General features: G+C 35.6%; 1 protein-coding gene across 5 annotated transcripts in view; it reads left to right on the top strand.

The window, feature by feature from the left end:
- Positions 1–1,034: 1,034 nt before the first annotated feature.
- The window catches only part of LOC123558380 (CREB-binding protein-like), a 45,479-nt gene continuing 32,483 nt past the window's right edge, over positions 1,035–14,030 (top strand). For 2 of the 5 annotated variants that reach the window (XM_053543429.1, XM_053543428.1), the window contains exons 1-6: positions 1,035–1,516; positions 2,684–3,411; positions 6,326–6,511; positions 12,450–12,717; positions 12,904–13,050; positions 13,592–13,789. In XM_053543429.1, the coding sequence (XP_053399404.1) occupies positions 1,435–1,516; positions 2,684–3,411; positions 6,326–6,511; positions 12,450–12,717; positions 12,904–13,050; positions 13,592–13,789 (1,609 nt within the window). In that variant the 5' untranslated portion in view covers positions 1,035–1,434. The remainder of the gene's footprint in view (positions 1,517–2,683; positions 3,412–6,325; positions 6,512–12,449; positions 12,718–12,903; positions 13,051–13,591; positions 13,790–14,030) is intronic. The other 3 variants (XM_053543431.1, XM_053543430.1, XM_053543432.1) reach the window with 3 other exon arrangements.

The following is a 14,030-nucleotide window of genomic DNA, read 5'->3' as shown; positions in this document are numbered from 1 at the left end:
AAATATAAAGAAAAGAAGAAAAAAAACAAACTCAAAGCACGCTATAGGCTATTATTAATGCAAAAAAATGTAGCCTATACTTGCGCATCTGTATCTTTAATGTTGAAAAGTACAAGATGCACATCATTGAGACTATTTCATTGTGGAGAAGTAACAAAATGTTACTTCTTTTGAACATATGGTTAGGGTGTTCGTCTAGTTCGACAGGGCGTTAAACTCAGGACACATGGCATGCATTCATATGGGTTCGAGATCCAAGCAGAGCCGAGAAGGAACAATGTTATATCATCACCAAGCTACAGTTCAACGACATGCTATTCATGATAGGCTATTTCAGCTCTATGCGTACATGCCTATACCCTGTCGTCATCATGTGACTGCGGCTCTCCAGAACTCTCAAAACGCTGGTCTAGGTGCACAGTCGGGTAAACTTGCGACTTTGTATGGTGTTACCATTCATCTGAGGTTTATTTATTCATAAAGAAGATATTGGAGGCACAGCGTAGGCCTATTGTGAGACTGATAAAAGACTTTTTAATAAACATTTTTATCAGTCGGGCATTGGATCAATCATTAAAGGGACGTAGGTGCAATCCTTGAGCAGACTATCATTTAATAGCTGCAGTGCAGTTGAGCATAGGATGGTTTAAATTTAGTCAAAATAGATGATATATCATTTGATCTTCAGTGTATGGATACAAGACAAGATAAAAAAAAGATTGGCTTGTAAAAAATCAACTCGTATTATCCAGTCTCATCAACTCTATCTTTAAATATATACAAAATATATGTAAAATAGATGAAAAACTCTCATGCGACTATTTGCGAAGTTATACGGAATAAACCGATGAAGGTTCGTATTTTACCGTCAATACACGTAAAACTCCGTGAATATGATTTCTACCAGCGTTTATCCAATAGATTTTCTTGTTTTACATCATGTGATATGACGTTATACTGAATAATTAATTTCCGATAAAACTATTGGTGTTCGGTAAATTCCGGACCTTTTTGTGACAAGCGTAAAAGTTTTCATCAACAGCCGCCATCTTGGAAGGAATTGGTCGTGAAATTCTAAATTTTAAAGCCGAAAATACGTAATAATTTGGAAGATAGATCATTTTTGAGGCATTCAGTGAATCGATGAAAGTCTAATCAACAGTTTTAATTCTACAAAGTAGATCTTGGACGGAAATTAACCGAGATATGAGGATAATTCCAACCGAGAGCCCCGGCTTTGTATCGTGAAGAGGAGTGCAATATATTTTGGAAATCCCGAACTCACTTTTTTGGATATTATGTTGTTTGAAATCTCAGAATCGATTCAAAATGGTTAAATCCAAAATTAAAACTGTGCATTTCTAATGATGGATTGAAAAAAGTGTTATTAATAATTTGGTTATTTCGGAAATTTCCGATTCCAAAAAAGAAAAAATGGCCGACGCTGGAGATGGTCCTCCGAACAAGAGACAAAAAATTCAGTCGCCCGCACTGACACCAAATGGAAGTGAATCAGGTTTGTTTTCACAGAGCAGCTTAATTTTAACATTAACTTTGATTTATGCCAGAAAGTATACTTGTTTTTGGTAGATTTCTTGCAAATTATGTGTTTGTTTATGATTTGCTAGCCCTGGCAGAATCAGCCTCATTTTCATTTGTATCCTTGATCTTAGAATTTTTGATGATAAAACGTTTAAATTACCTTTTAAGATGTTGGAATTAGTTAGTAGAAGTGTTACTGACAATCATTCCTTGCTCCTGATTCAAATTTATGTATAAGATGATGTAATCATCTCGATTTGTTCAAGTTTCAGGTTGACATAAATTATCTTTGCATTTTCAGTAAACAAAAAAAAATTATGTCTGTAGTATTTTCAGAAATATAAGTACTTATGCTGTATGTTCACTTAATGAAATGACAAGCATAGATGCTAATGTCATACATCAGCTATTGACCTTATCGGCACTATAGGATAAATCTCGTCCTCAGTATTTCAGTAAAAAGCACAGGTCTGCGAGAAATTACTTATTATTTTTGCCAGAAGATAAGCATTTAGGATGATTCTTACTGTCTCACAATGAAAATTCTATTTTACAACCTCGACAACAAATCCTTTGTACAGATACTTGTAACTTGTTCACCATGAAAAATGCAAACACGACCAGTATCGAGCTACAGAAGGAGCAGTGTAGAATAAAAGCTAAGATTTCAAAATTAAAGTAAGCTTTGGGGATAATTTTGCTGCATCTGAATTACATGTTTTAAGGGAATCTGCAGTATTTTTTTTTATATGTTTTCTTTGTTTAAACCTTGAAAAAAAGAGAATACTAAATACTTCCACTATATAGCGTAATGGCAGATACCCCCCTCACCATAAAACTGGAAATGGGTATTTATTAAGTTCTGAGCGATTGATAGCAGGGCCATTGAGGGGAAAATTGTGACATAACCACTAAAATGGGGGAAATTGCGTCATGATAAATGTGTTGCACTAAAAACAAAATGTTTTAAATGGTACAGATTACATTATCATGTACATCTAGAAAGGCTTTTGTCGGTTGGGATATGTAAAAAAAATCACTGATTCACGCATTCATTATACAGTTTCTGGGAATTATCTTTTGTCGTGAAGGCTTTGGATTTAAAAAAAATTTACATTAACATTTAAACTATGTGTTTCAGAATTCAACTTCCTCCTGGATATGGCCAATGACTTACCAGATGAGCTGATGACAACCAGTGACAATTCATCTGCACAGAATGGAACAGATCCATCTCAACATAATGTTGGAAATCAGGATAGTGCGAGTCAAAGACATCAACAACTCTCACAGCTCTTGTCAAATGTGCCGACTCCAGCTAGTAGTGCAAATAGCAGTATTGCCAATACCAACATAGGCATGAACAATGCTCTGAACAATGCCGTTAAAAGCCCCTTGTCAAATAATTTACAATCACCTCCACATGGACTTGTGCAAAACAAGCCAGGACCTCCGGCATCTTCTCATTATCCATCAGACAGTAATACATTTGTGTCAAGTAGTGCATCATTTTCATTAGCTAACTCAACATCCTCATCAATATCATCCATGTCAATGCCTAGTTCAATGTCGAATATGCCGGGAAGTATGAATTTGAACTCAATGTCGCAGTTAAGTGTTAACAATATTCCCCATCCACAAAATCAAATGATGAATGGACCTCAGTATGCCATGAATGGCACAGGAGGCGTACGGCAGCCCCAGGTGCGTGGAATGATGATGCAAAACCAAGGCATGCAGCCGCAAGGTATGAACAATATGGGCATGTCTCAGCAGAATATGATCGGCGGTTTGAACAATGCGCAGATGTCACGGCAGCCCATGGATCACGCTGGCATGATCCCAAGTTCACAGCAACAGATGATGAAGGTAATTATACACTGACTAACAAGATTTTAACAAATCATCCTTTTTACTTATATAAATACCTTATGGGTTGGCGTTTCATAGAACTTAAATTTCTGTTTCATAGATCTTTGTTACTTTTGTACTTACGTAACTGATTGGCAGCTGCATGATTGTAACTATTTAGAGATAGATTGCAGTCAAACAGTGTTGTTGTGTTAGTATTTTTAAATAGAGGTGCAGTGAATTAAGTTAATGTTACTCTCAAAAATTAATCGAAAATACTCATTGGAACTGCTGCTTCTGACTACATTATATATGGTGTTCCTTATTTACATAGCTGGTTAGAACACAAAATTTTGGAATCACCGCAAATTTATGAAGTTTCACATTAATTTCATGTAAAAAGTAATGTTTTAAGTTTGCTATAAGCCGGTTCATACATGAACAATTTTAAATATCAAACATTTTCAGATAACTGGATCTAAATTTCGTTTAGGGTTAGATATAAAGAAAAGTTGCATATTATGTACTAATGCATTTTAACAAATTTTGCAGTTCTAATCTCTAAATTCAGATGGGAGAAAATGCAGTGAATTTTTAGCTCCACTATTCATAGAATAGTAGAGCTATTGGACTCGCCCATGCGTCGGCGTCCCGATTTGGTTAAGTTTTTGTATGTAAGCTGGTATCTCAGCAACCACTTGTGGGAATGGATTGAAACTTCACACACTTATTCACTGTGATAAACTGACTTACATTGCACAGGTTCCATAACTCTGTTTTGCTTTTTTTTTTTTACAAAATTATGCCCCTTTTTCAACGAAATTTTTGGTTAAGGTTTTGTATGTAAGCTGGTATCTCAGTACTCACTAATGGGAATGGATTGAAACTTCACAAACTTGTTCACTGTCATGATCTGACATGCACAAAGTAGGTCCCATAACTCTATTATGCTTTTTTACAAAATTATGCCCCTTTTTCAACATAGAAATTTTTGGTTAAGTTTTTGTATGTAAGCTGGTATCTCAGTATCCTCTAATGGGAAAGGATTGAAACTTCACACACTTGTTCACTGTCATGATATGACATGCAGTGCAAAGGGTCAATAACTCACCTCACATTTTACAGAATTATGCCCCTTTCTTCTAGGGGTGTAACGATACATCGAACTATCGATGCATTGCGATACTAAGTGTCCCGATAGCATGCATCGATAGAAAAGTCACGATCCAATAACAATCGCCGATAGTTCCTTCAACAATCGATAGTTTCGATAGTTTTGAAATTTTTGTAAATACAGAAATAATTTATAATTTATAAACCAAGAAACAGAGCCAGCTTTCATTTGCGCCTCGGAAAATGTTAACGTCTCCATTACAATAATTACCCTCACGGAATTAAACTACCATAAAGGACTGAGAAGTCTGGGAGATAATTAATAAATTTAGTTTCTTAGAAACTTTGGTTAAATATATTTAAATAACCTGTTAATTTTAGATGAGAAAATGTACTATGGACATGGAGAAAGAAGGCTATATACTTGTATTATGTGTAGCAAACTGTTCGGTAGGGCCCTTCATTTAGTGCTGGTACACCTTAATCCGATCCGTTAATTTTCGACTTTTTTGATGCTTTGGGTTATTAAACATGTTGACATTCGCAACAAAATGGCCGATTCGTTTGAGTATACCTTGCATAGGTTTATTGTTTTACTTATTTTTCCAAAGCCAAGGAAGGCAAGAAATATTTAATGTTAGAATTATTTCTGTCCGTTTCAGTTATACAAACATCTCAATGTGTGTTAACAGCAATTATAAACAGTGCCGTCTCTTACACTGTGTAACAATGCCAGTTGGTAGCTTTACTGTATAAAATATGATGGCCGATAACTATTGCAATAGTATCGCAATAGTAACCTGCAATAGAATAGTATCGCAATAGTTTTTAAGCAATATCAATAGTATTGCAATAGTCAAAATTGGCCTCAATAGTCACCCCTACTTTCTTCAACTTAGGAGTTTTTTGGTTAAATTCTTATATGTAAGCTGGTATCTCAGTACCCACTTATGGGAATGGATTGAAACTTCACACACTTGTCCACTGTCATGAGCTGATAAGCACTATGCAGGTTCCATAACCCTATTTTGCTCTTTTTTTTTTTTACTAAATTATGCCCCTTTTTCGACTTTCTTATTCATTCAATCGACAAGGCTGTTGAATAGTCGAGCGTTGCTGTCCTCTAACAGCTCTTGTTTTTTATCTGTTAAAAATTATAGTCTCACCTTTAGACAGAAGTAGATAAACTTTAAAATTTCTAGTATTCACTTTTCAGTAAGAAAGATTTCTTGAATTGTTTGAAATATAAAAAAAATGACAGGAGAAAAGCCATGGATGGCACAAGTTTGTAATTAATAACATTTAATGCTATCAGGGAATCTTTCTTTTCATGTATTTTAGTGACTGTATTGTAGACCAATATAGTTTGCTTGCTAAATTTACCCTGTTAGACAAGAGATTTGATCTGATGAATTTATTTGATACTCTTTCGACTTTCCTAGTTTAAATAGTGAGTAATGTTTTTACAGAAAAGCCAGGATGTGTACGATTTGAGAAAAGGAGAAATCTGTATCCATATTATTTTTAAGTTTATGCAGAGAAATTTCTCCAAAACCAAATTTTAAGAAGTTTCTAGAAACCTATTTTCTGTGACAACATTTTTGAGTTTTTCTGAAAGTTTTGGTTTTGGCTTTAAGCTGTTTTTTTTATGCTGATCACAAATTATTGAAGAAAAGTTAAACAAAAGACAAAGTCATGAAAATATCCCAAAACTATCTTCAAAAACATTTTTGTTGAAGGAGTAAGTTTAACAAGCAGAAATTGTAGTCTTTTTAATGGTAGTTCTTTTTCCTTCTATAACCATGGTGTCTTATTTCAGCCTAATGGACCATTGGGTGGAGGTGGCGGGTTTACAGGCTATAATCAGGTACAGGGTACAGGGCATCAGCTACCGGTGCCCTCGTCTAACTACAATACAAACACAAACAACAACAATCCCTCTACCGTTCTCTCGTCTATGTCCTCTCCACCACCGCACAGCATGCCTGCCCATAACCCTAACACTGTAAGTACTTGCTTGCCTCACACTTCACTGCTTATTCTAAAGAGCTAGAAATGAAGTGCTTGCAAGACTGTAGAATTCACTTTTCCAAATTTAACAACCAAAACTTTTTATAAGATATAACTTACATGAGTTGAAGAAGTAGCAGGGAAGGCAAAATCTGATTTTGACATGTCCACTTTGTACTAAGAGCTATTTATTATTTGTCTGTATTATGGTTATGTATCTTGAAATACCGTGAAATTTTCCTTATTGGCTCTGGGACAATCGGGGCAAGTCAGACAATTCTGTCAATTTATTTTGCCACCTCTGAGTGGATGTAACATACATTTCTTGGTCCATGTAGGATTACTAATGAGGTCTGATGTGTATTACGCAGAATTTATTAAATAGAAGACTGGACTGTTTTACATTATTATTGCCGCAGAAATTTAATCAAAACTACCATGATGTTTGTTTTGCTTACTGAAAGATTTTGAAAATCTTGCATTTACTATAAACCGTTTTGGAACTATGTATTTTGATTTGTGCCAAGTGTTTGAATATTATAGAAGTTTCTATGGTAACATGTTCAACAGTGTGTAGGATTTATTGTTGTTTTGCATGCAATAGATAGACGTAGACATTGTCTCATTTAGCATTCCAAAATATTGTTAAAGAACCTTGCTATTTTTTATCACCCCTTATTTTTTGCTTTTGTTAATTTATTAACATTTTATTTCTAGCTCTGTAGATCTGCAATGCTAAAAACAATGTTCTGTTCCATTTAAACTGTTACTTCTAAAAATGAATGTCTGATGGGATCATATATTGAAAGAAGTGTGAAAGACTCCAAAGAGTTCTTCACAATTCGGCATGTATACCTATACCTTGTTCACCTAATCTTGCTGATATTATTCTTAATTTATTTAGTGGTGCTTTATTTAACCACTTACTGGAGTTAAACTTTGTGTGCCTCCCCCCATTTTTTTTTTTGTGGGGGGGGTCATTTAGAGTTCCCCCTGTCTGTCTGTCCAAATTTGTAGCACCTATCTCAAAAGTATTTGACAGAGCCCTCAACCGTCACAGGATTGATACTCAGCATGTGAAGTTGTGCACCTGGTGTTTTAATTGGGATCTCACAGAGCTGGACCCGAGTTACGGTCCTTGACTTAGTAAAAATGTGCATAAAAGAGCCGTATTGCATGTATCTCAAAAAGTATATGACCTAGGATTATGAAACATTACAGAAATATTATTAAGCATGTGAAGTTGTGCACCTGAGGTTTTGTTAGAAATTTCACTGAGCCAGACCAGAGTTATGACCCTTGTTTGTGAAAAATATGTGTAAAAAGCATTAAAGTTTGTGTCACACGAATATATATGTTTGCCCTGGGTCATGAAACCTAATAGGGATATTATTCAGCATGTGAAGTTGTGCATTATTGGTGTTGTTCGGGATTTCTGTGGGTCAGACAGAGTTACGGCCTTTGATTAAGCAAAAAAGGGCATAAAGAGCATACAAGTTGTGGCACACTTATCACAAAGTATTTGACTTAGAATCATAAAACATGAGTGGAATATAATATAGCATGTGAAATTAGGCATCTTGTGTTCTGTTTGGGGTATTACTCATCCAGACCAGAGTTAAAATACACATAAAAAGCTGAAAAACTTGTGTTGCATAAATCTTAAAATTATTTTACCTAGAGTTACGAAACCATGTAGGAATATTAATCAGTATGGGAACAACTGCACCTGAGTAAATTACACTCTGCATGACCAGAGTTATGGCCCTTGACTTAGTCAGAAATTTGCAAAATGACATGAAAGTTGTGTCCCATGTATCTCAAAATGTACTGGTCTTAGAGTCATAGAACATTTGAAGATTGTTATATAGCATGTGAAGTTATGCACCTGGTTTTCTCTCTGGGATTTCACTCATCTAGACCAGAATATGGTCCTTCACTTGGTGAAAAATACACAAGTGCTTAAAAGTTTTTGTTGCATATCAGGGGTGTGGAATTCCTATGTCCGACTTGTCCGACTCGGGACTTTTTGACTGCGGACAAGTGAGTTTTCGCATTCCGTTTGTCCGCGGACAAGCACAAATTTTCTGGTTTGAAATGAAAAAAGGAAAGAATAATTTAGGAACGCTGAACAGTACTTCAAGTTTATGGAGTTTGTAAAAGAATTTGATGTATGAAATGGATGTTTCACCCGCCAAGGGCCTCTCGATTTCTCCAGTTTTGGGAAAACCATACTGTGTCTAAATTTAGCAGCTCTTTCTCTGCGTTCTGATTGGTTCCCTATCATGATCTCGCGTGATTTTTGCACACGGTAACTTGTCGAATAGAAACCGGAAACGTAAACAATTATCACAATGTTTTGGACAAATTTATTCAAGGGTTACAACTTTGTCTGCCAACAAAAATTGAAGTAAATAGTCAAAGCACAAAGAGCTCACTAGTACGAGTCAGGAAGTTTCATGTTTGTTTTTCTAACAGTCAGAAAGTGCCTTGCTTTTTCACATGGCATGATGAGCAGTCTTTAGGTATTACTGTTGAATGTTCTCGCGGACGAACACAAGCTAAAGTGTCAAAAGCTTATTTTTTAAAACAGCTACAGTATTACACTTTGTTATGTTCGCTTTTGTTACTACTTGTAGATTATTGTCCAAAATAAAGAATTATTTGCATGCTAAAATGTTGAAAATCCGGGCAAGTAAGTTTTGACTGCGGACAAGTAGATTAAGTCTCATTTGTCCGTGGACAAGTGAAAAATATTGGGATTTCCACACCCCTGCATATATCTTAAAAATATTTCACCTGTAGTCATGAGACCATGTAAAGTGACAAAAAGTGGGGGCAGCAGTGTCATATGGACACACATCTGTTTATTCTTAAGTTTGCTTGCATTGGTTAAGATATATTCTCAGTAGTTTTTATCTCGGCTATTTGAAGAATAAGGAGAGCTTGGTGTCACACCTTGGTTAAGTTTTTTGTATCAATCCACATTTTGACAATTTAACTTTTGACATATAGCTTTGAAACTGTCAACACTTGTGTATCATTATCGTGTCCAGTTTTAGGCGAGAGTACGTAACTCCACCAAGGATTTTGTCTGAATTGTGGCCTATTTTAACTTAAAATCTTGGTTAAGTTTTTTGTACCAGTTTATATTTTGTGTATTTTTTTTGATACATGGCTTTGAAACTTGGACCAATTGTTTACCATCATAGTCTCCATAATGTAGGCAAGACTATACACTAGGACAAGGATTTTGACTCAGTTGTGGCCGTTCTTTTTGACATAGAAATTAGTTAAGTTACGCGTACCATTCTACATTTTGATTCAAATACTAACATCAGTTCTTCGAGTAGTCGAGTTTGTCAAATAAAAATTTATTGATCATAGTTCAAAAATTTTATGCAAATATGTGTTTGATCTTGAACAGACTCAGCCCACCTGAACAGAAGAGGCAGGGTGAACTATTAGTAATTGGTGGATGGTCCGGCATCATTCATTTTGGCATCAGCATTTTTAGCCAGGTGTTCGAAATTTTCCAAAAATTGGAGCTCTGCACTTATCCGTTTGTTGTCTTCTATTTCATGGCGCAATTTGATTAAGTTTTGCATTTTACCTAGTATCTCAGTTACCACTTGTAGGAATTGTTTGAAACTTAACACTTTGGTTCATTCTAATGAGCTTACATGCATTATGCAGGTTCCATAACTCCTGTTTTGCATTTTCACAAGGTTATGCCCCTTTTTCAGAAAAGTTTAGTAGTTTTCAGTTTAATTTGTAAGTTGGTATCTTAGTATCAGGTTTTGAGAATCTTGATTGAAACTTAACACACATTTTCTGTGATGATCTGCCATAGAGTGCACATGTTCAGTAACTCTGCTTTGAATTTTTACAAAATTATGCCCCTTCATCTTGCTTGGCAGTTTTTGGTAAAGAAATATTTAAGCTGGTATCCCAGTATCCGCGAAATGGGGATGCATTGAAACTTAACACACTCACTGTGATGGTCTGACATGCAGTATCAAGATGCAATAAGTCTTGCATCTTTAAGTGTAAGTTATGGCACCTTTTTCACATTCTTGAGAGGGGAGAGTTCTGTGGTTCAAAATTGTTGTCCCTTCTGAATTTGTTACTAGTTGTCTTTTATTATTTTAACCTTTTTTAGAAACGGGGATGAATAGTAAAGCACTGCTGTACTGAGAAGTTTTGTTTCTTTAACAGCTCCTCTGTATCTTGCTCAGGATTAGTCCAGACTTGGTTTGGAGCAGCCACCTTGCATGGACTTCCCAAGCTTGTTAAAATAGACTGTGTTTTGGAACAGCCATTCAAACGTTGTTATGAACTGCTTGGTGGATCTTCACCAAATTGTCAGAGGCAGACTTCGCTAGATCTTTGTGTTAATTTTGTTCAGAAGGTTCTCATTAATTGCACTGCACCTATGTGTCACACCAGAGTGACCAGACCATGTGTGTAGCTTCCTAGACCTGTCTCAATAAATACCTATTATGGGGCGAGAGAAATAAAAAAAAAGCTGTCAACGTTGTCTTCTATATATAAGATGCACCTTTTCCAAAGTAGCAAATTTTTTTGAGTTGATATATCTCATTAAGCGTTATAATAGGGGGAAGTTGTATGTTTCAAAATTGTTGCCAGTTTTCTTCTAATTTTTTATGGGAACTCAAGTCCTGTAAAATCAGTTATTGTAGAAAATGTAAAAATACGGTTATCATTTATATGAAATAAAGAATAACTGGGTTTAGTGGTGTTCAACAAATTTAGGCATTGCTTTGTTTAAAGCCATTTTCTACAAAATTAAAGAACTTTTTTTTAGCTTCCAGTTGCTATGAATTGTACACAAGCATAATTCCATCTCAACATGTGCATATTTTGCTATGACAGAGAGAAAATTAAATTTTGCATATAGAAGTGTAGGTTTCTTTAAAAATTCATGGTGTGAACTTAAAAATATTGATGTGGCCAAAAGTTTTATGCACACTTATAGCAGTTACCGATAAGCTTTTCAGAGATGTTCAAAATGCACATTCATGCCAAGTTCCATTACTGTCTGTACTGAATGAACAATAAAAGCAGAAAAAGCATATTAAGCCTTTGCATGGACTTGAACGGTTGATGAATACGGTCACAGGTGAGCGATACAGGTCCAGTGTGGCCCTCTTATGACTAGGTTAATCTGGTCTAAGGTTAGAATAAACTAAGATTAAATCATTTTGACAAGAACTTAGAAAGATACTATTTTTGGTACTTAAGGATGGTATTCCTGAAATATCTTCCATTTTATTGACTTGCAATTATCACTATGTATTGACTTTTTCATCTTATTGGAGTCTTAAAATTTTCAAGCTTAAAACACTGTTTTTATGCACTGGAAATAGGATTGGGGGTATGACAGCATACTGTGATTTTATCTAGAAACAAGAAAAGTACAGCCACCTTTCAAATCACTCAACAGCATTGCGGTAGGAAAAGTATTCCAACTTCTCCCTAAAGTCTCCCCACTTCTCCCTAATTCAGCTTGAGGGAGAAGTGACCTCATAAAAATTGGACATAGCTAGACCCCTGCTTTGAGGTCATTTAGTAATGGTCTAAGTTAAACACTCGAGATTGAAAATTACATACCAAGTTACTGGTCATCATGGGGACAGCGTGCATATATGCTAGACTTTTGTTTCGCTTAAAATAACCTTTTAAAGTTGTGTATGAATATATCACCAACATACTACTTTATAAAATGACTGGCTTTCACAGCACTATTTGAATTTTACAGTTAAAGATCAAAATCAAGAAAAACATCATTAGTATTCCACAAAATTGAATTAAACAAAAAATGTCCCCTTCATTTAATTGTAAAATTGAATAATTAGTTATGGCTTGTATTGACAGGAACCACAAAACTTACTGTATTTCTTGTTTTTCAGCAACAGGTTCCGCAGACGCAACCAGTGCCCCATACTGGTGTTCCCGGTCCACCAGGGGCTCCCGGTCAGGCTGCAGCCACTCAACCGCAGTCTGCAGATCCTGAGAAACGCAAGCTGATACAGCAGCAGCTGGTGTTACTGCTGCACGCACACAAGTGTCAGCGCCGTGAACAGAATAATGGAGAAGCTTGTTCTCTTCCACATTGTAGAACAATGAAGAATGTTTTAAATCATATGACAACTTGTAATGCTGGAAAATCATGTCAAGGTAAGGTTCATTGTATGGGCAGTGAACTACTTGATTGTCTTATTCCTTGCAGTAGTCAGCTGCAGACTTGTGTAATTTTTGTATGCATTTAATATTTGATTATTTCTGGCAAAGTAAAAGGTTGAATCACATTTTTTTTGTAACAATCTGTGTACAATATTTACTTAAAACCTGTGTTTCTTTCAGTTGCACATTGTGCGTCATCAAGACAGATCATTACACATTGGAAGAACTGTACACGGCAGGACTGCCCTGTATGTCTACCTTTAAAACATGCGTCTGATCGTCAGAAACAGCCAGGCGGTAAGCTGAATATCGTGTATCCAACTGAAGGTAACAACAACTCAAAATAGTTGATCTTTTTTTTAAAGATTTAAAAATTTATAGGAATAATAAAACAATGAAATAAGGTATACTCCTGCCAGTCTGTGCGAAAAAGTGCAAGGCGTGTTACCTATATGTTTTGAATTTCGACAGAAATGCTTCATTTAGGGGATATAGCTGTTTCTGAGACAACCTTGGCTGATGCACATCTTTACATGAACTTGCTGAGTTAGCAAGAAATGAAATGGAAGTTGTTGTTCCAATTACATAAGACATTTGATATAATAAAAAACTTAAAGATTTTTTTTAATTGGTGAGATAATGACAGAAATTATTTCCTGAAACAGAACTTTAATTAAGGAAGTTATTGCTTGAATTCAATTTGTATTAGCAGTAAGAGAACAAGACACAAGATTGTGTGTTTACAAAAATGCTTGTTTATTCTCTAGAGTTGTTTCAGTGCCTTACTTAAAAACAGTGCAGATATTAGAAATATTATGTTTTAATATTTCTTGGCAAAAGCTAATACTTTAGCTACTGTTGTTTGCAGCAGGGCCTCAGCAGACGAATACAACTGCAAATACAGGGCCTCCAAGTGCAGTTAACCCTGTAGGACCACCTGCAGTACCTCCAGGAATGAATGATGCCCAACTTCAGAAGGCTTATGCTGCCCTTGGGCTACCATACAATGGGAAGCAGGCCTCTAGTCTTCAAGCCAATCCAAACAGAGCTCCAAATAATAGTCAAGGTATGTGTGTTCTGTTAAGATATTGGTACAGTGAAACTTTGTTTGTTCGAACTCGACAGGACAGGTAAAGTTTGTTCAAGTTATTAGAACTTCGAGCCTTTAAGCAATATACATTATACTGGGAGTTAGCTGGGATCTGACGAGTTCTAGCAAAGGGCTTTTATCCAAGTTAGTGCAAACCAAGTTTGACTATATGTTCCTCATTGTTTATATGTTGAGAGAACAGTGGTAGAAGATTTTA

Source organism: Mercenaria mercenaria, chromosome 5 (genome assembly GCF_021730395.1).
Source record: "Mercenaria mercenaria strain notata chromosome 5, MADL_Memer_1, whole genome shotgun sequence".
Taxonomy (NCBI): Eukaryota; Metazoa; Mollusca; class Bivalvia; order Venerida; family Veneridae; genus Mercenaria; species Mercenaria mercenaria.
This window is presented reverse-complemented; position numbering and strand designations above follow the sequence as displayed.